Source organism: Saimiri boliviensis, chromosome 19 (genome assembly GCF_048565385.1).
Source record: "Saimiri boliviensis isolate mSaiBol1 chromosome 19, mSaiBol1.pri, whole genome shotgun sequence".
NCBI lineage: Eukaryota > Metazoa > Chordata > Mammalia > Primates > Cebidae > Saimiri > Saimiri boliviensis.
This window is the reverse complement of record NC_133467.1, coordinates 14,839,710-14,867,682: the sequence shown is the minus strand read 5'-3', so window position 1 is coordinate 14,867,682 and position 27,973 is coordinate 14,839,710. Positions and strand designations below refer to the sequence as shown.

Here is a 27,973-nt window from a genome sequence, read left to right as displayed (position 1 = left end):
CTTTTAATAATCAGATCACTCAGTATCATTACAGTTTACCAAAATACAGATAAATTCTAAAGGAAAATATGATTTCTGAATAATAGCTATCAAGTCAAAGTGATTTGAGGAATCCAGATGAGCACTGTGTTCTCATCTGCTTGTATCTATCTCATGGTGCAGAGGAGAAAGCTGGAAGATGGCAACTTACATTTTCATCACCGATTTGTCGAATAACCCAATATAAAACTCAAAAATAAATCCACAGTGTAAATTGAGGAAACTGAAGCTTGTTCACTTTAAAAACCAAAAGGATTGAGAATAAGATATTAAAATTCAAATGAAAGACTACCTGAAGAGCCAAGCTGGGGATATATATCAGAAGGTTTTCCACTGAAAGCATTAAAATTAGTATTAAAAGATAATTTGCATGAGGCATAAAAAATACACTGAGTTTTTCAATATGAAATGCATGTAAAGAATGAAGATAGAAGTTACTCAACAAAAAAGTCTCTTTAGATGTAGCAGATTTTGTATTGTAGGCTCAGAAATAAGCAAATTTATCACAATATTTCTTAGGATAATACAATAAATGCAACACATTTATTGTCTTTCTTAGAATAATACCAGCAGCACATGCAAAATATGAAGACTGAAGGCAGCTTTGGGAGAACATTTCACTTTAACCTTTTGGAAAAGATTTTTTTTTTTAATGTTTTAAGACTTTAAGAGTTAATATAAATTAAAATAATGTTGGTGATGCTTTTGACTATGGAATAAAATAACTGATGATAGATGGTCCTTTTAAGACATATGAAATGTTTTCTGTTTGGGGAATGTATTTCATATGTCTGTTCTATATATATTGTCTCCTGTCTTTATTTGGTATGACTTTTTTTCTTTTCTGAGGCAAGAAAATGAAAACTGTATGCTATGGGAAATACACTGATAGATATCTGCTTATTTATTCCAAGTTCTAAGGTGAAATAATAAAATTTAAGGAAATATGTTTAAACAATAATTTTCCTACATGTTAGAAGTGGTACTGAATATTATCTTTAATGGAAAATAGAGAAATACCAATAGTTTTATTACAACTCTTGCAGTTTGTGCATTCTCCTCTTTTATAAAGAAGACTTTTCCTTTATATTCAGACATTGTTAAAAATGAGAGGTGAAAAGCCCCCCCTAACTTTTACTTCACTTTACCACATGCTCTAAAAAGAACTTGACATTCACCTAGAAGTTTTATGATAAGGGATAATTGGTCACTTGGTTTGTTGGTTTGTTTTATACTGCTATGGAAGCAAGCCTTTACTCTGTAATACTTGAGTTCATTGACCCTTAAAGGTTTAGTTTGGCTAAATTCAAATTAAAGCATTGTCCAAGGACAGCTATGTATGTTACATTTCTGTTATGTAATGCTGATTCATGTAATTACTGCTTTTTTTCTGACAGGTAATTTTTCAGGAGCAACTTTCACCAAAAAAATTGGGCTTCTTAAATGTGACAGAACTTGTTGGAGCTCTTAGTGACATTCTCCGTGTTGAGTTCAGGGAGGGACAGCAAGACTTAGTAGTGTTTGATGCTGATAAGAAGCCTCTGCCTCCTGGTGAGTAGACCCACAGTACGATGCAAACCTCATTTTTATTGTCTTTATGAGGACAAAGACAAGACATGAAATAATGCCTAGCCATGAAATGTTTCATATATAATGACCTCCTTTCTGGTGGTATTCATTATAATAAGGTTAATCTGTATTAAAACAATCTTAATTTTAAATTTTTACTTTCTTCATTGTCTAGATATTTTTATGCTTAAGGAAATAAAGTTTGTAAATTTTTGATTTGATAATGCAGTTGTTCTTAACTCAGGCCATGCAACAGAAGCTTTTTAGAAATATATAGAGATGCAGAATAAATGGGTATGCGCCGGGACCCAGCACTTGTATTTTTTAAAGTAAACTTTTAATTTTCGTATCATTTTAGTGTTACAGAAAAATCATTAAGTCTGTAGTACAGAGTTCCAAAACACCTTTCATCCAGTTTCATCTAATATGTCATATATTACCATGATGCATTTATCAAAACTAAGAAATGAACATTAGTAAATTGCTAGTAACTAAACTCCAGACTATATTCTGATTTTACTAGTTTTTCCAAGAATGTCCTTTTTCTGTTTCTGTATCCACTCCAGGATAATACTGTGTTTAGGGCACTTGAGTTTTTTTTTTGGGGGGGGGGGTGGGGGGCTTCTTTTTCTTTTGAAGTTTTTATTGAGATAATTTTAGATTCACTTGGAGTTGTAAGAAATAATACAGCATGATCCCATGTACCTTTTACCCAGTTTCTCCAATGGCAACACCTCGCAAAACCAGGTCGTAGTATGGTACTTGTATTTTCATAAGCTTGTATGAGTGGTTATGATGTACAGGTTTTTTTTTCCAAAAGTAACTACCTTTATTGATTTTTCTGATTATTAAAGTAACTCATGTTCATTCTGAAAATATATGAACAGCACAGATGAGTAAAGAGAGAACATTTTCTATTATTTTAACCCCCCTAAAAAATAATGATGTTAGAATGTTTATATAGCCTGCCAGACTTTTTTCCAGTGAATATGTAAGACATAGACAGACTTTTTTCTTAAATCATAAAAGATGCATGTGCTTATCTAAACAATTCCAACAATACAGAGGTCACTAGCATTAATAGTTTTAGTCTGTATATTTCTGGACCTCTTCTACAGGATATAGCTAATTATTACATGTATAATTCTTCCTGCACAAAACAGTAGCATATAAATACAAATTTTCCTCAACTTATGATGGGATTCTGTCCCAATAAATCCATCATAAGTAGAAAATGCATTGAACATACCTAGCCTACTGAACATTACACTTTGGCCTAGCCTACCTTAAATGTGCTCAGAACACTTACATTAGCCTATAGTTGGGAAAATCATCTCATACAAAGCCTATTTTTTAATAAAGTGTTGAATATCACCTGTAATTTATTGAATACTGTACTAACAGTGAAAAACAGTGTTGTATGGGTATGGAGTATTACTTCAAATGAATGTGCATCATTTTCATAGCATAAGAAAGTAAAACCACTGTGGACATCTGATTGTGTCTCCATTTTTCACAATCACAAAAAAAGATACAGTGACGAATATGTTTGTGCCTACATCTTTGTGTACTTATATCTTCATTTTTTTTAGGAACTACCATGCTTGTAGGTCTATCTGGAGTCTTTTTTTTTTTTTCTTTTTTTCTCTTTTTGAGATTGAGTCTCACAGTGTTGCTCAAGCTGGAGTGCAGTGGCACAGTCTTGGGTCATGGCAACCTCCGCTTCCCCAAGTTAAGCGATTCTCCTGCCCCAGCATCCTGAGTAGCTGGGACTACGCTGGGCTGATTTTTTGTATTTTTAGTGAGATGGGGTTTCACCTTACTGGCCAGGCTGATCTCAGATTCTTGACCTTGTGATCCGCCCACCTTGGCCTCCCAAAGTGCTGGGACTACAGGCATGAGCCACCTCGCCCAGCCTGGAGTCTTGTTTTAATGTGCCAGTCTCTTGTAGTTATATCATCTTGTAGTGTACTTTACATGATTAACTTGAAAGTTCCCTAAGAATTAGGGGATTCTATTATGGAATATTGAGTAGTTACATACACTCTATGTTAAGCAACAAAGAATGTTCACTGTTTAATTTGAACAAAAAGTAAATTGAAAAATCAAGATACTAAAAAAATTCTTTTACTAAAGTTTAAGAAACGTTATCATATCACAAGCTTCCCTCCCCCAGCACAAATAATTTAAGATTTGTTCCCATCTAGAACTTCCCTTATATTTTGCCACACTTGAAAGGTCTGCAAGGACAGATTTGTATCTCTCATTTATTATTGTCTTTCTAGCACCTGGTTTGTTGAAGGTGCTTAGTAACAGTCGTACAGCTATTTTAACAAATATGTGTAGGCTGTTCTATTGGCCATTTCAGATGGAGTTGTTTCATCAGTCAGAAATTTGTGTTTAGTTCAATCAGATAAGAAAATAGAAGCCAAAGCTTATGTCTCCAGTCCACCTAGAAATTCATTGTCTACCGCTACTGTCAAAGAGACTACATGGAATCGTCCTTCAGAAAACCAAAAAGAGCCACAACAGAAAATTTGCAAGAAGCCTAATCTGGTGGTAAAGCCTTTACAGCTGGTGAGTGAGTTTTAAAGACTGTGCACTGGAGATTCAGCGTTATGGAAAGTGAATGCGTGTTTCTTTAAACCAAAATCCTTTTTAGAAAAGTCTTATTTCTTGATACATCATTTCTTAGAAGGGATCATATCTTTGTACTAAAGTTAGGTCATAAAGCATTCTTTCTAATTTTGTCTTTTATATAACTTGTATTTCCTCAAGGCTTATTTTAAAAGTTTTCTGATGGTTTTAATAGTTGACAGCTCTCTCATGATGATGTCTTGAAAACCTGCAGGGGTTTTATAGGGAAAAATTGAGAGGCTCCATTTTGGCTGTGTGCTTTAACACTGCTGCAAGTTACCTCTCCACCCATCCTCAGTTATAGGGTGCTTTTATTCTTTTTTTCTTTTATTGGATCTCCACACACAGTTCTCCCTTTTTGTGTTCTTATCTCCCATTACTTATTTTGTTGTTATTAAGAAATCGTTGCTTGTTCTTTGTCCCATCTACCCTCTCTACCTGACTTCTTTCATGGAAGGAACATTTTTTATTATTTTTATACTTTAAGTTCTGGGGTGTGCAGAATGTGCAGGTTTGTTACATAGGTATACACATGCCATGGTGCTTTGCTGCACCCATCAACCCATCATCTACATTAGGTATTTCTCCTAATGCTATCCCTCCCCTAGTCCTCCACCTCCCAATGGTTCCCGGTGTGTGGTGTTCCCCTCCCTTCGTCCATGTGTTCTCATTGTTCAACACTTATGAGTGAGTGAGAACATGCGGTGTTTGGTTTTCTGTTCCTGTCTTAGTTTGCTGAGAATGATGATTTCCAGTTTCATTCTTGTCTCTGCAAAGGACATGAATCCGTCCTTTTTATGGCTGCATAGTATTCCATGGTGTACGTGTGCCACATTTTCTTTATCCATTCTATCATTGGATGGGCATTTGGGTTGGTTCCAAGTCTTTGCTATTGTGAAGAGTGCTGCAGTAAACATAACGTGTGCGTGTGTCTTTATAGTTGAATGTTTTAAATCCTTTGGATATATTCCCAATAATGGGATTGCTGGGTCAAATGGTATTTCTGTTTCTAGATCCTTGAGGAATCACCACACTTTCTTCCACAATGGTTCAACTAATTTGCACTCCCACCAACAGTGTAAAAGTGTTCCTGTTTCTCCACATCCTCTCCAACATCTGTTGTCTCCTGACTCTAATGATCGCCATTTTAACTGGCGTGAGATGAAAAGTTTTGTTTGGAGAGCTTTCTGTATTTTCCGGAGGACGATTGACGGTCTAAAGGAAAACAATATGTTTCAGAATGAGAGTATTTGAGAAATCCTGCTTTTGATTGGAAGACTTGTCTGAAATTTAACCTGTTAAAGTTAGGTTTGACTGTCGATATGTTTGAAGTATCATATTTTCAATTTTGTATAGGGCAGTTGTATGACACACTTTTAAACTCTATACCTAATGTCATAAGGCAGTATTTTTTATATTTTAACATAGGTAAGAATCACCCAGGGAATTTTTTTTGAATGCATAATTCTGGGCCCCATTCCCAGGCATTCTGAATCAGTCTAGGATAGAGTCTAAGAATCTGCATTTTTGTAATATCCCAAGTGATTCCAATAAAGGTGATTCATGAAATATACTTTGAGAACAATGCCATGGGATTTGAAATGTCACCAAGAGATTTTTAATGGTTTTTTTCCCCCTAACTTACAGCAAGTGGAAATAGACAAATCACAGCTCAACCCAGCAATGGCAGATCATGACATCCCGCCAGATGCTGTGCGTGACAAGAAATTATGCAGACTCCCACCATTAGACACCAGTTCCCTTGTGGGGGTCTTTGTGGAGTATATCATCTCTCCTAGTCAATTCTACATCCGGATCTATAGCAGGGATTCATCAGAGTTACTCGAAGACATGATGATTGAAATGCGGTAGGAGTCTGTTGTTTTCAGGGTGTTTTACACATATCTCTTAAATCAGCAGTTCTCAAACATTTTGGTTTCAGGACTCTTAAAAATTAAAAACCTAAGAGAGCTTTTGTTTATCAGTATTTATCGTATAAAAATTAAAACTGTAAAATTTTAATAATCCTGTGTTAATATAAAGAACATTTTTATGAAAACTTTTTTCTTTAAATATTTAGAAGGGAGGCATTGTTTTATATTTTTGTAGATCTCTTTAATATCTGGCCTAATAGAAGAAAGTTCATTTTTCATATTTGCTTCTGCATATAATCTGTTGAGATATGTTGTTTTGCTTGAAGTATCTGAAGAGATCTGGCCTCACACCAATATGTAGTTTGGGAAAAAGTATTTTCACAAATTTCTCTTTTCAGAAAATTGTGAATATTCCTTTTTGATAGTATGCCAAAACTTGACAAATGGTAGTTTGTCAAATGTTATTTGGAATTTGAACTTTTCATACTCTATTATGTTAAAATCCATTGGTCTGCCATTACACTTTGAATGGATCTAAGACTGGTTTGTGTAATTGCTGGCCCTGGTGCAAAATCAAAATGCAGGGCTCCCTGTTTAAAAATTATAATTTCAGGATGGCAACAGCAGAATATTAAAGGAAGCACAAAGCTGCTTCTAAGCATGGATTCAAACTAGCCCTGAGTGGATCATACAATTTTATAACATCATGTATTGGTCATTTGGAAAATAACTAGTTCACTGAAGTAAGCAGATCTTCCAAATGGTTGACACATTTCATTATGTAGTACAGGCGTCCGCAAACTTTTTACACAGGGGGCCAGTTCACTGTCCCTCAGACCGTTGGAGGGCCGCCACATACTGTGCTCCTCTAACTGACCACCAGTGAAAGAGGTGCTCCTTCCTGAAGTGCGGAGGGGGGCCGGATAAATGGCCTCAGGGGGCTGCGTGCGGCCTGTGGGCCGTAGTTTGGGGACGCCTGGCGTAGTATAAAAATATTATCATTGATCTCATCAGAAAAGTATTTAGTTTTGGGAAGCTGTCAAGTTAACAGTGGTGGATGCAACATTTCCAAAATCCTTTTACTTGCAAGTTTGTTCTTTATCATTGACAGTGTGTACTGTGATTTGTTTTGCTTGAAGTAACAAGCTTGCTTCATTTTTGAAAAATCTGTGTCAGATACCCAAGGCTGAATAAACATAACTTGCTAGTGGTTCTTTCAAGCAAAAATGATATCAAAGAAGTGGCTAGTTCATCTTCCAGGTAAAAGTCATGTTTGTGATTTTATGCTTTGAGAACTACTGACTTATATTATCTCTTTTCTCTACTAAAAACTGTCCTTTGTAAAAGCAAAATTAGCAAACACCATATAAAATGTGGACATTTTCAACCACTTTAGATTTATTCATGAACAATGTCTGATTTATATATTGTTGTCACAGAAGAATATTTTGTATCTCAAAAAACATTCCATGTTTTTAATTTGACAACATTACATATTCAACTACTCCAGAACACCTGGCATAATGTAAGTAGCATAAACACTTGGTAAAAATATTATGTATTCCAATTCAGTATGCCTATGAGATGTTTGTACATGTTTTAAAAGCACACTCACTGGCTCTGTGACCTTAAAGTTACTTTACTTCTCTGGGCCTAGTTGTCTAATCTCCAGAATGAGCAAATAGTACCTACTTCACAGAGTTGTGAAAATTAAAGTACTTAGAGCCTAGCCCAAATGTTGGCTGCTATTATTATTAATACTGTTGACTGGGTACAGTGTGGTTCATGCCTGTAAACCTAGCACTTTGGGAAGCCAAGGTGGGAGGATTGCTTGAGCCCAGAAGTTGATGATTAGTCTGGACAACATAGTGAGACCCTGTATCTACAAAAAATTTAAAAACTATCTGGGCATGATGGTGCATGTCTGTAGTCCCAGCTGCCCAGGAGAGTCGAGGCTGCATTGAGCTATGATTATGCTACCGCACTTCAGCCTGGGCAACAGGCTGTCTTGGAAAAAAAAAAAAAAACCCAACAACTGTAAATGTAAAAAATGTACTGAAAAAAATACTGTATTGTGTTTAGTGTCAGAATGTTGAGGCACTTGCACTACAAGGATAAGTAAGACGTGGTCTTTGCCTTTGTGAATAACATGATTAGCTAAGAAGATGGGAGATACATGGGATATTGTTAAAGGGAGTTGTTCTGCCTGGGCAAGGTTGAGGAAAGCCTCACAAAAGAGATAATTGAGCTAGGTCTCACAAGAAAAGCATTTGCCAGTCAAGGAGTTTGTGAGTGGGTATATTCAGGTCCAGTTGCTGGAACCAAGGCCAACATTAACAAAGGAGTAAGTGGTATGCCCTGGGAACAAGCATAAGTGAGTAACGTTAGCACCAGGTGAGGTTGCAGGAGTCAGGAACGGGGAAACAGTGACTGGATGTGATGCTGGAAGACTAAGAAAAAGCTAGATTCTGAATACCATGGGAAGATGTTTTCTCTTATTCTATAGACAGTGGGGAAGCACTGATGTTTTTAAGAAAGGAAGGACATCAACAGTTTGTATTTTAGGAAGATACCCCTACTTGCAGAGTAGGAGATGGAGTGAAGGAACGAAGAACTATTAGTGGACTAGCTTTGATGAGAGCAAGAATAGAAAGGAAGAGAGAAATTGGGAAAATGAAAATGGTCAGGTGACAAGACGGGAGTTGAGAAGAGAAGGAGACAATGAAAACGGTTTGCTTTAGAGACAAGGTAGGTTTGAGCTGGGGTGAAAACTTCTTAATAGAAGTTGACCGTGGGAGTCATTGGCAATGTTGAATAGATGGTATTAGTTAGAATTAGGTTTAGCCACCATCAGATATAACTTCACTGTAGTAGCTTAAAGAAGATAAAAGTTTATTTCTTCTTCCCATAGTAGTCCAAATATACACAATGCATGCTGATACAATAGCTCTGTGTTGAGAGAGACACAGGTGTAGAATCTTGCTGCTCCAGAATAGTGTGTTGACCTTGTTCATGTGGTCTTGGGTCCGGGTCCTCCTTCCAGCTAGTGGGACGAGGAAACAGAAGTGGGGGCTGAGAGACACCTGTTTTATTGAAAGACACAACCCGGAATTTTCACTCTTAAAACTGTGGGTAAAATACGCATTGCATGTACTCATTTTAACTATGTATACTTTTCCTCATATCCCATTGGCCAGAATTTAGTATTCACGTAGCCACAGTTAGATGCAGGGGAGCTTGGGAAATGTGAATGGCCGTTTACCCAGTTAGAATTTGGAGGAATCTATTATTAGAGGAAAGGGAAAGGGGAAAAAGGGTGTTGAGGAACAACAGCCTGTCTTTCATATAGTTGGAAATACTCAAGTTTTGAAGTGCAGAAAGGATGCGGGGTCTTCTAGAGATGGATTGAGAATTAACAATTTATCAGTAGTGTGGTATAAGACTTGAAATGGGTGAGACAGTATATAGCAAGAATAATAGCTAATATTTGAGTGCTTACTGTATTTGTACACTGTCCTAAACTCTCAGATGTTTTAGCAGATACTTTATTTTTATCATCCTCATCTTCAGCAAGGAAACTGAAGCACAGAAAGATTGCCACACAGCTAGTAAATGATGGAGTCAGGATTTGGACCCAGGTTATTGGTGCCTAAACTTCTGTTATACTTCCTAAAGATGAGACCCCAGTGAACCTCAACATTTAAGGCAATACAGAGCCAATAAAAAAAAGTAGCTATTGACAAAGAAGTAGTGCATCGTGTCTTAGAAACTAGGAAAGGGTTTGAAAGAGGACAGGGTAACACTGCAGCAAGATGATGCGTATTGAAGCCTGAAGAGAGAGGCTGCTGGATTTGGGAATTACCAGGTCATTGATGTCTTAAAACTAATTCATCCTAGGAAGTGCTGGGGAATGAAGTCGGGATACATCCTATCTAGCAGAGAATGTGAGATCAGAAAATGAGTGTATAAGTTTATCTTTGAAGAAGTTTGTTGATGAAGAGAAGGGATTCAGATAAGGAAAAAAAAACAATTAATTGGTATTAACGAATACTGACAATATGACAAAGTCAAAATTTTTCTCTTTGCTTTTCGCCAAGACTTTATGGCTTGATACATTGATAAAAATTATCTTTAATTTTTTCTTCCCCTGTTGATTTCTCTGTATTACGGAATTCTACAGGCGCTGTTATTCTAATCAGCTGGTTTCTGATCGATATGTCATGCCGGAATGTTTTATTCAGCCGGGACATCTCTGTTGTGTGAGGATTTCTGAGGATAAGTGGTGGTATCGGGTCATTATCCATCGAGTCCTTGGGAAACAGGAAGTTGAAGTGTTCTACCCAGACTTTGGAAATGTTGGGACTGTTCAGAAGTCCTCCCTGAGGTTCCTCAAGTGAGTTGAATTGAATTAGAACAATGGATGAATCAAATTTTGAATCACAGTGTGGAAGATCTGTGGGATTTTGATCTTTCTTTTCTCTTGCCTTCCTCCATCCAATCCTTTCTTCTTTCTTTTTAGTGCTTAACAACTGGGTCATTTAGTTTCACAGATGGATTGTAACACTTGCATTGTCTTTTACATGACACTGAATTTTGAATGGACCATGAGACTACATTTTAGTTTCTTACTAAGAAAGCGATTCTTTGGGTCATGCTAAGAGGTACTTCTACATAGCAGGAAGATTGAACTTATATATTGGATTATCTATTGCAGGTGCTGCTACACAAAGCTTCCAGCTCAGGCTATCCCTTGTTCTTTGGCTTGGGTGAGACCAGTAGAGGTATGTTTGCTTGTCTCATTTAATCAGCAAACACTTCAGTGCCTATTATGTGCCAAGAACAGTTTTATATGCTCAGAATACAAAGATAAAACATAGAACCAGCCCTCAAAGAAGTCAGTATATAGAGTATGGAAGATAGACATGTAGACAAAAATGGTTATGCCATGTAAAATTTGCTATAGTAGAGGTTTCAAGAGTGTATGATAAAGGAAGATTGCTTGTTTCTGTCCAAGGTAATCGGGGAGGCATCTGAGTGGCACTTTGAAGGAAGATTAGGAATGTAACTGGATGAAAAAAGACATTCCAAGCAAAGGGAGAGTAGCATGAAACATTTCAAATGGGAGAAATTTGAAGCAGTTCTGTTTGGCTACAGAATATAGGATAAGCTAGCTTGGGTACATGGTAGAAAATGTCTAGTCTATCATTGATAGACTGGATAAAGAAAATGTGGCACATATACACCATGGAATACGATGCAGCCGTAAAAAAGGGTGAGTTCATGTCCTTTGCAGGGATATGGATGAATTTGGAAACCATCATTCTCAGCAAACTGACCCAAGAACAGAAAACCACACACTGCATGTTCTCATTCATAGGTGGGTGTTGAACAATGAGAACACATGGACACAGGGAGGGGAACATCACACACGGGTCTGTCGGGGGTGGGGGGCTAGGGGAGGGAGAGTGGTTGGTGGGGAGATTGCGGAGGGATAACATTGGGAGAAATACATAATGTAGGTGACGGGGGGATGGAGGCAGCAAACTACCCTGGCATGTGTATACCAATGTTAACAATCCTGCAAGATCTGCACATGGACCCCAGAACTTAAAGTATAATAATAATTTATATATGTATATATAGAAAATACCAAAGAAATAGGAGCCTAATGTGAATACCCATGTTCAGAAGTCTGAACATTGTTGTCCTTTAGAGGCTGGGGAGCAACTAAAGGATGTAAATGGACAGATACATATTTTCAAGATAATTCTCTAGCAGATGCACGTTTTCAAGATAATTCTCTAGCAACATCATGGCAGAGGTTTGAGGTGGAATGGATCAGGAGGCATTTTCATGTATGTAGGTGCATTTGTTTATGTAGTTATAATTATCTTATGTACCTAACTTTGTATTTTACCTTCAGAAGTCTTACTAGTGCATGCCTACACATTTATTATGCCATATTTGTCTGCCTAATCTAAATAACTCATCAGTTGCTCACATACAAATAGATTATTTTAAAAATACTTTTTATCTGAAAAATTCTGTAAAGAAAAACAAAATTACCTATAATTCCACTACTCAAACATAAACAGTTTAGAAATTTGGTGTATGTTTCTTCCAGTTTATTTTATTGGATGTTCAGAGCAAGGGTTTTTTGTATGGTTTTCAGCATTGCTTAAAATAGTAATCATAATATTTCGTATTCTGCTTTTTTGCTTAGTATTATAGAGTTAAGTACTTTTATGTGTTATTAAGCTGTCAATTTTAATGGATTCATAGTGTTATCTGTTAGGTAAATATGCATCATAGCCTGCTTAACCGTTTTTTTATTGTTTGATGTTCAAACTGCTTCTAATTTTTGACTATTAGAAGCGATGTATGCAAAATGTTTTTTGTGCAAGTCTGTATTCAATATTGTTTTCTTGAGTGCATTTTAGCTCTGAATAAATTTCTTTTTACTATTTTGCCATCAGGAAGCACGGAACTCAATTTATGACTCAATTGTAGCCAGTGTTCATTACTTTCATATCAGCCAGATAGCTTTCATTTTTTGTTCTCTTGTTCTTTTTTCTGACAGAGTCTGGCTTTGTTGCCCAGGAGGCTGGAGTGCAGTGGCATGATCTTGGCTCACTGCAACCTCCACCTCCCAGGTTCAAGCAATTCTCTTGCCTCAGCCTCTTGAGTAGTTGTGATTACAAGAATGTGCCCCACATCTGGCTTATTTTATATTTTTAGTAGAGGTGGGGTTTCACCATGTTGGCCAGCATGTTCTCAAACTCCTGGCCTCAAGTGATCTGCTTGCCTCAGCCTCCCAAAGTGCTGGGATTACAGTCATGAACCTCTGCACCCAGCCTTTCTTTCTTCCTTTCTAAACTCCTTCTGGCCTTAGGGCTTTTGTACATTTGGATAACTGGAATAGCTTATTCACAGTGATCTCATGGTTGTCCTCCTTGTCATTCTAATTTAAGTCCAAATGTTATTTCCTCAAAAAGGACTTTGACCTGACAATTAAAAATGAACCCTTCACTTAAGTCATTCATTGTAACCTTGTTGTATCTTTATAATGCTTATCACTATCTGGTATTGTCTTGTTTGTTTATGCATGACAGTGTGAGTCCCTGAAATCAGGGAAACTGCTTGCTCACCACTGAATCTCCAGTACCCAGAGCAATGGCTTGGTGCATGGTAATTGCTCAATAAATAAGTTTTTAACTAAGTGAATGTATCTCACTTTATTTCTTTTTTTCTGATTTCAAAAATAATTAATGCATTTTATAATAACATAATAGCAACAGACTATTATGCCCATTAGCAAAATTAGAAGTAGGCAAAAAAAAAGCAGAAGTTAAATGGCAATAGGACCTTTCAAACTTCTTTTCTGAGGGTACACCTTAATCTGCAGTCTTGCTGTCTTACAGAATTATAAGACATTGTTTGGAAATGGCAGAACAGCTAGAATTTAGGGTAGAAATACTTGAAGGTAGGGAGTCACAGAATGGATGAGTTCCCAAATCAGTATATATGATCTGCCCAAATCCTTAGGTGACGACTGAACTTTCTAAGTACTGGGGAGAACTCAGTAGCCCTGGTGAAAAATCAACAGCTGGCATTTGAGGTGACTGGACAGAGATTTCTGTCGCTGCAGACTGCAGAAGAGACAGTTGGGAGTTTTAAGTCCAGAAAGTTTTAATTGCTGGCTAAAACAAAACCACTCTTGAGAAGAGCGTGACAGAGTCCAGAATCTCTCAAACATATTGATAATGTTTACTGTTCAACTAAAAATCACTAGACATGCAAAACAAAACCCAGGAAAATGTGACATATACTCAAGGAAAAAAGTAGCTGGTAGAAACTGACATTGAGATGTCCCAGACATTGCAGTTAGCAGACAAGGACTTTAAACCAGCTATTATGAATATGTTCAAGGACTGTGAGATTTACTCATCACTGAGGAACAGAGAAGGAATTTCTGCAGAAAGAAACTATTTAAAATAAATGTAAGTTCCAGAGTTGTAAAGGGAAATAAATGAAAAGTTTCTGGATAGGCTTAATAGCAGATTTGGAGACAATGGAGGAGTCTATGAACTTTAAAAACAGATCAAAAGAAATTATCCAGTGTGAAGAAGAGCATAAAAAATAATTAAAATGAAAATGGACAGAGATCTAAGGAAATCTATGGTTCAAGATCAGATACACTACATACATGTAATTGGAGTCCCAGAAAGAGAGTTGAGAGAATAGGATGGAAAAAAGGAAGGCCAAAAATTTCCACAAAGAGGTCATATATCAACAAACTCCAAGCAGAATAAATACAAAGAAAACCATACCTAGGCATATCATAATCAAACTGCTGAAATCTAAAGCAAAAAGAGAAAATCCTGAAAGCAACAAGAAGGCGGAAAATACAGGGAGCAATAATATGAATAATAACTGACTTCCCATTAAAAGGAACGACACTGAAGTCTGAAAGAGAAAAAGAAGTCAAGCTGGAATTCTGCATCTAGTGAAAATATCTATCAAAATGAAGAAATGGAGAAACCGTCAAAAAGTAAAAGCTGAGATTGTCGCTAGCTATCTTGAACAAGAAATACTAAAGGAAGTTCTTCCAATTCTGATGTTAAGTGAAACCAGACGGTAATGCAGATCTATGAGAAAGATGAATATGGAAAATGATTAATATGTAAGCAAATATAAAAGACATTTTAGGCCAGGCGTGGTGGCTCAAGCCTGTAATCCCAGCACTTTGGGAGGCCGAGGTGGGTGGATCACGAGGTTGAGAGATCGAGAGCATCCTGGTCAACATGGTGAAACCCCGTCTCTACTAAAAATACAAAAAAGTAGCCAGGCATGGCAGCACTTGCCTGTAATCCCAGCTACTCAGGAGGCTGAGGCAGGAGACTTGCTTGAACCCGGGAGGCGGAGGTTGCGGTGAGCCGAGATGGTGCCATTGCACTCCAGCCTGAGTAACAAGAGCGAAACTCCGTCTCAAAAAAAAAAAAAAGATTTAATTTTATTCTCTGAATTTATATGAAAGACATAGAACTTTTAAAAGTAAGCCGCTAATACTGTATGTTGGGTTTCATAGCATATGTTAATGTAATAGTATATACCTATCCCAAAAGTCTTAGTGCGGTTTAAACTTTAATAATTAAATAAAAAGACTACACATCATAAAATGATTCAAAAGTTTAATTTTTAACTTGATATATAATTGTTTATATGTAACACTTGTAGATTTTGACCAATTTTTTAATCTTAATATTTTGTTTCAACTTTCACCACTCCAACAAAAGATTGAAATGTATTTATAGTAGAATTTTTATTTTTTATTCTTTCTCGACTATTTTGATGTCATTTAAAGTTTCATTTTTGGCATAAATTCTTCATAATTTTTTTGTCCTTTTGATGTTGACATCTGTAGTGATACGTCCTTATACACTCCAACTATGTATTTGTGTCTTTTTTAAGGATCTAAAGAGAGAGAGATTTGCCATTTTGAATAGTTTGTTCAAAGAACCAAGTTTGGCTTTCTTGTTTCTGTTATAAACATTTTTTAGTATTTTGTTTATTTCTGTCTTATTTTTACTGTTTCCTTAATTCTACTTTCTTTGGGTTTATTTTGTTCTTTCCCCAAGTTCCTGACGTGTGCAAGCTTAGATTATTTCTAGTCTTTAGGTGGATCTCATAAGTTTTGCTGTGTAGTAGTTTTATTATTGTTCAGTTAAAATGTTTTCTAATTTATATTTGCTTTCTTGTTTGATTCATAGATTATTTAGAAGTTTCTTGGTTTATAAACATTTTTCTAATTTGTCCTTTTGTGGTTAAATATACTGTGGTCAGAAATCATCCTCTGGATATCAGCCCTTTAACTATGAGGAGGCTGCTTGATGGTCTAGTAAAGTATCACTTTTTGTAAATGGTCATGTCTTCTTAAAAAGTGTACATTCTGCAATTGTGTGCAATATTTTTTATATATGACCATAAGGTCAACTTTAGTGGGTGAAACTTACTCTTTTTGATTTTTCTGTGTGCTTCTCTGTAATTATTGAAAGAAGTGTAGTTTTTGTTTATGATTATTTTGTGTATTTCTTCCTATAGTTCAGTTTTTATTTTGTATACAATTGAGGCTATGTTATTAGGTACATATAGAATTTCAAAAATGTTTTATCTTCCTGGCAGACTAGATGTTTTATCCTTATGAAGTTAACCTCTTTATTTCTACTAATGCTTTTCGCTTTAAAACTTGTTTTGTCGTATATTAATGTAACTCTATCATTTTCTATTTAATATTATCCTGGTGTGTTTTTAAACTTATTCTACTTTCAACCCTTTCATATCTTCATATAGATGTCTCTTATGAACTATATATAGTTGTATTTTTTAAAATCCAGGCTAATACCTTTTGTCTTTCAGTCAGAATGTTTAGTCCGATTACATTTATTGTAATAATTGAAATATCTAGGTTTAAATCTTATACTTTATTTTGTGTATACTATATATCTGTTTTTTCTCACCATGCACACCTTATTTTGAAGAGATTTTTAAGATAATTCACTAAGTAATACACTGTATTATTTTAATAATTACTCTAGGAAGTAAAACATGTATAACAATGCAAGGACATTAGATCACTTTAACTCCTTTACGCTTCTGACCTGTATTTGTTGTGTAATGTTACAATTTTTGACCCCCCAAGAAATTGCATAAAATGTCAATTTAGATTTAATTACATATTTATCTGCTCTTTATTCTTAAGTCAAACCCTTCTTCTGGACCCATTTTTCTTCATTTGAACTGTGTATTAGGATTTTACTTAATGAGGGTCAGCTGGTAGCAAAATTATGTTTATCCAAAAGTAACATATTTTTCACTTACCGTAGAAAAATGTATTTATCCCTTTGTCAGATGATAGATTGCAAAAATTTTCTTCCATTCTGTAGGTTATCTGCTCACTCGGATGATAGTTTCTTTTGCTATACAGAAGCTCTTTAGTTTAATTAGATCCCATTTGTCAATTTTGGCTTTTGTTGCCATTGCCTTTGGTGTTTTAGTCATTAAGTCTTTGCCCATGCCTGTGTCTTGAATGATATAACCTAGGTTTTCTTCTAGGGTTTTTATGGTTCCAAAGAACTTTAAACAAATTTACAAGAAAAAAACAACCCCATCAAAAAGTGGGTGAAGGATATGAACAGATACTTCTCAAAAGAAGACATTTATGCAGCCAACAAACATGAAGAAAAGCTCATCATCACTGGTCATTAGAGAAATGCAAATCAAAACCACATTGAGATACCATCTCATGCTAGTTAGAATGGCAGTCATTAAAAAGTCAGGAAACAACAGATGCTGGAGAGGCTGTGGAGAAATAGGAATGCTTTTACACTGTTGGTGGGAGCATAAATTAGGTCAACCATTTGTGAAAGACAGTGGGGTGATTCCTCAAGCATCTAGAAATAGAAATACCATTTGACCCAGCAATCCCATTAATGGATATACACCCAAAGGATTAGAAATTATTCTACTATAAAGACACATGCACAGGTTGTGTTTATTGCAGCCCTTTTCACAATAGCAAAGACTTGGAACCAACCCAAATGCCCATCCAATGATAGAATGGATAAAGAAAATGTGGCACATATACACCATGGAATACTGTGCAGCCATAAAAAAGGATGAGTTCATGTCCTTTGCAGGGACATGGATGAAGCGGGAAACCATCATTCTCAGCAAAGCAACACAAGAACAGAAAACCAAACACCACACGTCACTTATAAGTGGGAATAGAACAATGACAACACATGGACACAGGGAGGGGAACATCACACACTGGGGCCTGTCGGGGTGGGGTGCTAGGGGGGAATAACAGTAGGAGAAATACCTAATGTAGATGAAGGGTTAATGGGTGCAGCAAACCACCATGGCACGTGTATGCCTATGTAACCTGCACGTTCTGCACATGTACCCAGAACTTAAAGTATAATTTTAAAAAATGTATTTATGAGGTGTAGAATTCTAGGTTAGCAGTTAGTATCTTTAGCACACTGAAGATATCATTACTGGTTTCTGGTTTCTCTTACTGTTTTCTGATCAGTCAGCTGTCAATTTAATAGATGTTTCTTTGAAGGTGGTAATGTCCTTTCTGAGAAAGAGACTGTTTTTGTTTTTTTTGTTTTGTTTTGAGTGAGCCAAGATCACACCATGGCAACAGTCTCGCTCTGTTGCCCAAGCTGGAGTGCAGCGATGTGATCTTGGCTCACTGCAACCTCCACCCCCCAGGTTCAAGTGATTATGCTGCCTCAGCCAGCCTCCCAAATTGCTGGGACTACCAGCACGCACCACCATGCCTAACTCATTTTTGTATTTTTAGTAGAGACAGGATTTCACTACGTTGGCCAGGCTGGTCTTGAACTCCTGACCTCATGATCTGCCCACCTTGGTCTCCCAAAGTGCTAGGATTATAGGCGTGAGCCATTGCGCCCAGCCTCTCTAGCTGTAAGATTTTCTATTAGTTGCTCATGTTCTTCAGCTTCAGTGTGATGTGTTTATGTATGAATTTATTATTTACGCTACGTCATGGTTCATCAGACTTCATTTATTTGTGGTTTGTTACTTTTTAAAAAATCTTGCAAATGCCCAACTATTACTTCTTCAGTTATTGTCTATTTTCTGTATTCATATTTGTGTTCTTATTTCTGCTGCTTTTTTTTCTGGGACCATAATTCAAAGTGTTAAAAGGTCTCAGTTTTTCTTTCATTTCTCTTAACCTTTCTGCTGTGTTTTACATCTGTCTGTCTTTCTATGTTGCATTCTGGGAAATTTTTTCCAAAATACCTCATACTTTACCAGTTTAATCTTCAATTCTTTCTGATCTGTTACTGAATTGATATAAGAGGTTTTAAATGTGGTTATTATGTTTTTACTTTCTAAAACTTTTTAGTTCTGCTAGATAAATTTTATAGATTGCTAATTTCTGCAGAGGCTTTCAGGCTAAACTTCTTTGAGTTTTTTGGCTTTAAGCATAGTAAGTTTTGTAATTTTTCTAGAAGTTAAGATATCTAAAATTGAGGATTTGTTATTTCTGTTTGTTCTTTTTTTGATCCATTGTTTCTTTGTATGTATGTATTTATTTTTTTAAGGTGGAGTCTTGCTCTGTTGCCAAGGCTAGAGTGCAGTGACGTGATCTCAGCTCACTGCCACCTCCACCTCCCAAATTCAAGTGATTCTCCTGCTTCAACCTTCTGAGCAGCTGGGACTGCAGGTGCATGCCAACACACCCAGCTAATTTTTGTATTTTAGGCAGAGGCGGGGTTTCACCACCTTGGCCAGGCTGGTCTTGAACTCCTGACCTCATGATCAACCCGCCTTGGCCTCCTAAAGTGCTGGATTACCGGCGTGAGCCACTGTGCTTGGCCTGTATGCTTTTTATTTTTGCCTATATACTGCTCATTGTCTTTGAAAAATTAACAGTAAGAACGGTTGAATAATACAGGCTGAGGTTGCCTAGCTCCAGAGAGGATTTATGTGTGCTTCGGCCAGATGCCTAGAAATATACCAGTTTGGGACCATTTAACAAATTGAGGATGTGTGGACCACCCTGGTGACGTGAAAATTGAGCTGCAAATCCTTGTGAGGGATAGTTTCTTTCTTTCCTCCCTTACCTTGAGAGAGTATCTCCTTAGGGATTCGGTTTAATGAAGGAAAGTTCTCCTGTAGACTCCCCATCATAGGTGGACCCTGTCTTTGATATCTGTCTTGTTCAACTATCAAAACCAAATTTCAAAGTGCCTGCATTAGCAGGTACCCTTAAGACAAAAGTAGTTCCCATTTTCCCTTCCATTTTGGCCTGACAATTTGTTCAAGCTTGTCAGTTCTTTGTTGCCTTTTGGATATATTTAATAACTATTTTACCTAAAATTTTCTGTTCTTTTCTATGGGAGGGTTGGTCTAATAATCTAACTCACGGTTTCTGAAAATGCAAGTACTGTATCACATAATTGTCTAAATTTTTTTTAGTAATCACATTTTTAATCATTTTTCCTTTATTCTGACTTATCCCTAAATCATAATTATCCTCTTACATGTTATTCTTGTAGTTTTATGGTTTTATTCCCATTTAAATCTCTAGTTTATCAGAATTCATTGTTGTATATGGTTACTGTAATTCATGTTTAGATCTATCACCTGAATCCAATATCTTGATTGTATTTCAGGAACACTGGACATCAAAAGCTATTCTGCAGTTCCAGAAGTTGTGTGGTTTGAAGCCATTAGTGGGGGTAGTGGATGAATATGTAGATGGCATCCTTAACATTTTTTTGTGTGATACATCCTCAAATGAAGATATCTATTTCCATCATGTCTTAAGAACAGAGGGCCATGCTATTGTATGCCGAGAAAATGTCTCTTCTAAGGTAGAGTAGTCTGAATGTATTTTGTAATATAGGTTGTTTAATTTCACCACTTCAAGGTATAAGATAATTTAATAAAGAAGTTTATTTGGTTTATTCTTTAACCAATTAGAGACATCCATGAGATTCCTGGCTTTTTAATGCAGAGCACTCTTAATTTTCAGATGACCACTGAAAAACTGCATCTGACTAATTGTCATTTGAAATGTGAATGTTTTTATTTTAAATAATTAAAAAATATTTAGTTCTCTGAAATTGTCCTAGAGAATAACAACCCTCCTTTTTTGCAGTTATCGATAATGATATCCATTTCACTGTTATGTTGATAATTTTTCAAACAAAAACTGTCAATATGAGATGTTTTTAACTATTAAAATTCAGAAGATAATATACTTCCATAGCATTTGAAAGTTATTAAGTGCTTTCTCACCTTTTTTCTGTTGGTCATGTAAATTAAACTATCCCTTTTCTTTTTTCAATCTTAGGGTTTCGGTGAGCTCAACCCTTTAGCTTTATACACAAAATCCAGTGGAGGGCCAGAGGACATTGTCTTGACAGAACTGGGTTATCCTTCCCAGCAGCACTATTTTAATGAAGACCGAATGATAAGTCCACAGCCAAAAGAGAGTGAGTTACATATCCTGGTAAGAGATTTTTGCAAATACTATTATAATTCTTTTACTTTAATCCTCATTTTTTTAGATGAAGAAAGTAAGGCTTTCCAAATTTTGGAAAGTTTGGAAATTTTGCACAGTGTTCTTAACAATTTGTCTCTTTATTTGCTGGCTTAAATGTTTGCTTCAGTCATGCTTCCTCCTGAACAACTGCTCTCACATGCTTAAGTCCATTGCTGCCTTTGTGCAGTTGTGACTTCACTACACTGACTCTAAATGCTATACTTCTTCCCTCTGCAGTACACAGGTTCTTCGGGTATTCTTGTTTCTTACTCTCCCTATAAACTTTCAGCATTTCCTCCCTTCACAGTAATAATATTATAATATCGTTACTATGTATTTTTCCAGCTCATAGTAATAAGAATAACGGCATTATTTATTGAACTTATACCACGTGGCAGGCACTGTTAAAAGCATTCACATGTGTTAACTAATTTAATCTTTACAACAACTTACCAGGTTTGTATTTGCATATCTTCATTATAAAGACAAGTTGTACATCTTTAATGCAAAAATCCAAAACCTGCAAAGCTCCAAAATCTCAAAATTTGTAAGTGCTGACATGATATCACAAGTGGAAAGTTCCACACCTAACCTCATATAACAGGTTGTAGACAAAATGCAGTCCAAACTTTGTTTCACGCCCAAAATTATTTTAAAATTATATAAAATTACCTTCAAGCTATGCATATTACATAGATATGAAACATAAATGAATTCCATGTTAGACTTAGGTCTTATCCCCAGGATATCTCATGTATATGCAAATATTTCAAAATCCAAATTCTGAAACACTTTTGGTCCCAAGCATTTTGGATAAGAGGTACTCAGTCTGTAAAAGGCAAGTGAAGCACATGAGAACTTAATGTTTCTTGAGCAAATAAATAATGTTCTCCAAGTCTTATATTCCTCATGACAACAGGTACCGGGCTAAGAATACAGGATGTGTTTAACTTGAAGGCCAAAATGTTTTGTTTTATTGATACAATGTCTTTTTATTTTTTTGGATAGAATGTAAAGGTATTATTTAGTGTGTTTCAGATATCTGACTTTGAAAATAAAATTATAGAGATGATTTTTTAAGTAGACATTTACTAATTGTTAGAATAAAGGGCATTTTGACTACTGGGAGATTAACCTATTACAAAATATATGTACAGATGTTTCATACTGCATGTTCAAAACAATATAAAGATTTTAGATTTCTAGTTAATGTTAAAATTAATGAAGCTTGTATGCCCAACACTTTCTGAAGCCTGAATTTTTCTTAGTCACTGACACTGGATTAGAAGAATTACATTTCTTCATTCTTAAATAGTAAATTGAATTCAACCTTTACTATTTTTAGAATATCCTGTCACTCTGTTAGTGTCTTCAGAAAGTCATAGTTTTATCCTGGAAACGAAATAAGAACAATCTTTTCTGCAAAAGAGAAAGGGCTTAAAATTCTACTATTCCACCCCAGTCTGTACTTTGACATATTAAGACTCCCATATGCTACACACACACACCTACACCTCTACACCCAGTTCCTTGTGAATTTCTACCCATCTTTTGTTACCTTCTTCATTACATCTTCTCAGATGTCCTCTTCTATCAGTCATATTTGGGTCATATTTTTGTAATGGCTGTACTCGGAAGACTGATTCTAGGTCTTCCCACAGTGTATTTTAGTTCCATTAGAGCTGGAATCTATTGCATTCATCTTTGTATTCACAGACCTGTCTTGTAGACATTTCATAATAAGGGCTCAGTGGATGTTCGTTGGCTGGAACTAGTGTAGCAGGATGGGAAGACCTAGGATCATGATGGATAAAGCTATAAAATAATGTTGCATTTGTATTCTGCAAAACAGTGTAGCAAAAGCATCGCCCCAAAATGTATAGGCAGGTAGATTTTGGAAACAGCAGTAATATTGAAAATAAAGTAATTATCTTTCATATTTACTAGCAAGATATTAATGATGAAAAGTCTTTAAGTCATCTGAAATCTGAGTCAAAGGAGCCATTAAAGGATTCTGAATTTGATTCTTTGAAAACCTGCAATAAGAGCTTTGAAGAAGATCCAAAGTGGTCCAACCCAGAGCCAAAGGATCTGAAGGAAGAAAATGAGGTAGGTGAAGGAAAGGTAGTCTTTGACTATGTAATTAATATAATACCCTGAATTCATAAGTGAATAGGACTGCAGTAAACTTCCTTTAAACCCCATTGATTTTAATATTACAAATTCTTGGGCCAGGCGTGGTGGTTCACACCTGTAATCCCAGCACTTTGGGAGGCTGAGGTGGGCGGATCACTTGAGGTCAGGAGTTCGAGACCAGCGTGGTCAACATGATGAAACCTTGTCTCTACAAAATAAACCAAAAAAAATTAGCCAGCCATGGTGGCATGTGCCTGTAATCCCAGCTACTCACGAGGCTGAGGCATGAGAATCCTTGAACCCAGGAGGTGGAGGTGGCGGTGAGCTGATACCATGCCACTGCACTCCAGCCCAGGTGATAGAGTGAGACTCTGTCTCAAAAAAATAAAAAAAAATTGTTCATAGTAACCAAGACCAAAGTTAGAACAACATAACCTTGATCACAAAAAAAGATATCTGGCTTTGATGTGTTAATAATCTTGTGGCTTGCGTTGGTCTTCAAGAATTATACAATGATTAGAAACTATTCTTGGGAAATTATATTATGAAAAACCCATTGGGACAAATGTTTATACAACTTTTTTGGAGGATGTGTTTTTGTTTTAATCAAATGCTTACGTACCCAAAACTTAGGATCCCCCATGACCCCTTCCCCTACGTTTCCTATTTCCCAGAGCGTCCATGTTTCTCTCTTTTAGCTGCTTTTGGAATTTACTTCTGTTTGTTTCATTAAATAACATCCTCATGTTACTACTTCCTTATTTTTCAGTTTTAAGTATCTATGGATTTTCCATTATCAAAGATGAGGGTTTAGTTCTCTTTCCTCACCTTACCACCACGACATACAAACATGACCTTTTTGTCCCTTCCCCTTACCATCCTACTGATACAGTATATCAAACTTTTCATCAGATTACTATTTAATATTTACATTACAGTGACTACGTAAATGCTTTTCACAGCTTGGCCAAGTATTATAGTATACTATTACATCATTTTTTCCCTTGTATAACTTTTATTTCATATTAATATTTTTCTTTTATAATAAATTAACACATAATAAAATTGACTTTTTTGGTGTACTATTCTATCAACTTTAATAAATATGTAGATTTGTGTAACCAGCACTGCAGTTGGATGTAGAACAGCTCCATCATCTAAAGTAACTCCCTTGTGCTACTCCTTTGTAATCCGTCTTCCCACATCCCTAACCCCTAGCTACTGGTCTGGGGTATATTTTGTGTCACTCTAGTTTTATCTTTTCAGGACTGTTATGTAAGTAGAATCATACAGTCTGTAACCTTTGGAGACTGGCTTCTTTCATTCAATATAATTCTGTACCTTTGAGATTCATCCAAGCTCTCGTATGTAACAATAATATGTTCTTTTTGATTGCTGAATAGTATTTTATAGTATAAATATACCACAGTTTATATACCCATTCACCTATTGAAGGATATTTGGGTTGTTTCCAGTTTAGGGTATTTATGAATAGAGCTGCTATAAATATTCATGTACAGGTTTTTGTGTGAACATAAGCTTCATTTATCTAGAGTAAATACCCAGGAGTAAGGTTGCTGGATCATGTGATAAGTGTATGTCAAACTTTTTTCCAGAGTGGCTGTAGTATTTTGCATTTTCACCAATAATATATGAGTTCTGGTTGCTCCATTTTCTTGTCAGCACTTGACATGGTTAGTAATTTTCCTTTAGCCATTCTAATAGGTGTGTAGTAGTATCACAGCATGATTGTGAATTCTATTTCCTTAGTAACTAATGATGTTGAACATCTTTTCATGTGCTTAGTTGCCATCTATATGCAATTCTTGGTGAAATTCTATTGAAGTCTTTCCCTCATTTTTTGATTGGGTTGTTTTCTTACTCTTGAGTTTTGAGAGTTCTTTATATATTCAGGATACCAGTTCTTTGTCAAATAAGGTGATTTTCTCCCAGTTGTAGTTTGTCTTTTCATTCTCTTAATAGTGTCTTTCATACAGAAGTTTTTAATTTTGAGAAAACCTATCATACCAACTTGTTTTCTGTTATGGAAAGTGTTTCCAGTGTCAAGACATCTTGAGTTAATTTAACCTGAAATTTAGGCCAGGTTTCATTTTGTTACATGTGGATGTCCAATTGATCCAGCATCCTTTGTTGAGAAGGCTATCCTGTCTCCATTAAATTTCCTTTGAAGCCTTATCAAAAATCAGTTGTCCATATTTCTGTAAGTCTATTTCTAGACTCTGTATTCTTCTCTAGTGACTTATGTGTCTTCATCACTACCACATTGTCTTGATTACTGTAGCCTCATATAGTACCTCTTAAAATCTAGTCGTATGATTCCTATTTTATACTTTTTCAAAATTGTTATAAATCTTTTGGTTCCTTTTTCTTTACTTGTAAATTTTAGAATTAGCTTCTCTATGCTAGAGATTTTGATTGGAATTGTGTTATATAGATAATTTTGAGGTAAGTTAATACTTTAGTTCATGAGCATAGTGTATTTCCCTATTTATTTAGGTTTTCCTTTATTTCTTCAACAATGTTAGAATTTTTAGTATATACAATCTGTACATGCTCTGTTAGTTTTATACTTACCTATTTCATTTACTTTGAGAGCTATTATAAATATCTTCCCAGTTTTTGTATTTTAATTGCTAGTATATAGAAATTAGTTTTTAACTAGCTGGCCTCACTTATCAATTTTAGGGGGTGTTTTGTTGATTCCTATTGTGATTTTCTGTATCAGTAGTGTTGTCTGCAAATTAGGATTTGCAAATCGATGTCTGTTTTCATGAGATACTGGTCTGTAGCTTTCTTCTACTGTCTTTGCTTTTTGTACTAGGTAATTCTGGCCTCATAAAATGAATCTGGAAATGTTGACCCCTTTGCTATTTTCTGGTAAGGATTATGTAGAATTGTATTTCTTTTTATTTATTTTTTGTTTGTGTGGATCTTAATTTTCTTAGTTTTTTAATTGACAAGTAAAATTGTGTATATGATGTACAACATGTTTCAATATATACATGTTTCAGCATACATTATAGCATGTATGAGTCAAGCTATTTAGCATATGTATTACCTCACATATTTGTTATTTTTGGGGGGTGAAAACAGTTTTTAAAAATCTCTTCTGGCAATTTTTAAGTATACAATATATCTCCATTAACTGAACTTACCAAGATGTATAGCAGATCTCTTGAACTTATTCCTCCTGTCTACTGAAATTTTGTGTCCTTTGACCAACATCTGCCCAATTCCTCCACCTCCTACCCTTTGGTAACTGCTATTTTATTCTGCTTTTTCAGATTCCACGTTTAAGTGAGATGGTGTGTGACATTGGTCTTTCTGTGTCTGGCTTCTTTCATATAACATAATGTCCTCGTTCATCCATTTTGTCACAAATTACAAGATTTCCTTCTTTTTAAAGGCTGACTAGTATTACATTGTGTATATATACCACGTTTTGTTTATTGATGTATACTTTGTACAGAGTGATACTGTCCTAATAAAATGAGTTGGAAGTATTCGCTCATCTGTTTTCTGAAAAAGATTACATAAATACAGGTTCTTTTTCAGGGAGAGAAGTTAATTTTTAAAATGTTTGGTATTACCTTATAAAACCATCTGGTCCTGGAGACTTTTTCCAGAAGAATTTAAATTACAAAGTCAATTGCTTTAATAGATACAGGATTATTCAAATCAACTATCTTAGCTTAGTCTTGGTATTTTGTGTTTTTTGAGGAAGTGACTCATTTAAGTTATAAAATGAGGAATTGGTTCACTTCATCTAAGTTGTCAACTATAAGTATAACATTGTTTATAGTATCCTCTTATTAACTTTTTGTTATCTGCAGGGTCTCCAGTGATAATCTCCTGTTACATTCCTGATACTGGCAATTTGTCTTCTCCCCTTCTTGTTAGTCTTACTAGAAATTTATCCATTTTAATGAACTTCCCATTCCCGGAGAATAAGCTTTTGTGTCATTGGTTTTATCTGTTGTTTTTCTGTTTTCAAGTTCATTGATTTCTTTATTTTCTTTGGGATTATTTTTGCTTGCTTTTTCTGTTTTTTAAGATGAAATTTTACTTTAATGAACATTGTATTTTCATTTTCATTCAGTTCAAATATTTTATAACTTATTTTGAGATATTATCTTTGACCCATGAATTATTTGGAAGTGTATTGTTTAATTTCCAGGTGTTTGGAAATTTTCATGTTAACTTTCTGTTACTTATTTTCAGTTTAATACGGCCTTGGAACAAACTTTGTATGATTTCGGTTCTTTAAGTTTGTTAAGGTTTGTTTTGTCAACACAGGATATGTCTAGCTTGGTAAATGCCCGTGTGCCTTTGAAAAAAAATATATTCTGTTGTTGGGGGGAGTATTCTATAAATGTCAGAGCCATTTGATTGGTGGTATTGCTGAGTTCTTCTGATACTTGCTGTCTACCAATTTTGTTGATTACTGAGAAGAACGCTGAAGTCTCTAACTATAATCTTGGATTTTGTATATTTCTCCTTTCATTCTGTCAGTTTTTTTTCTTGTGCATGTTGAAGCTCTATTGTTAGGTGTTATCCATTTAGGATTCTTACATGTCTTAGTGAATTGACCCTTTTATCATTATGATAT

The 27,973-nt window shown here is 35.5% G+C and overlaps 1 protein-coding gene across 1 annotated transcript in view; it reads left to right on the top strand.

Annotated features, from left to right (window-relative positions):
• TDRD5 (tudor domain containing 5) overlaps positions 1-27,973 on the top strand; it is an 81,425-nt gene that overhangs the window by 34,943 nt on the left and 18,509 nt on the right. Inside the window, exons 6-13 of the mRNA XM_003925326.3 lie at positions 1,437-1,590; positions 4,013-4,185; positions 5,893-6,113; positions 10,300-10,512; positions 10,834-10,900; positions 20,333-20,533; positions 21,016-21,174; positions 23,155-23,316. Coding sequence (XP_003925375.2) covers positions 1,437-1,590; positions 4,013-4,185; positions 5,893-6,113; positions 10,300-10,512; positions 10,834-10,900; positions 20,333-20,533; positions 21,016-21,174; positions 23,155-23,316 — 1,350 coding nt within the window. The remainder of the gene's footprint in view (positions 1-1,436; positions 1,591-4,012; positions 4,186-5,892; positions 6,114-10,299; positions 10,513-10,833; positions 10,901-20,332; positions 20,534-21,015; positions 21,175-23,154; positions 23,317-27,973) is intronic.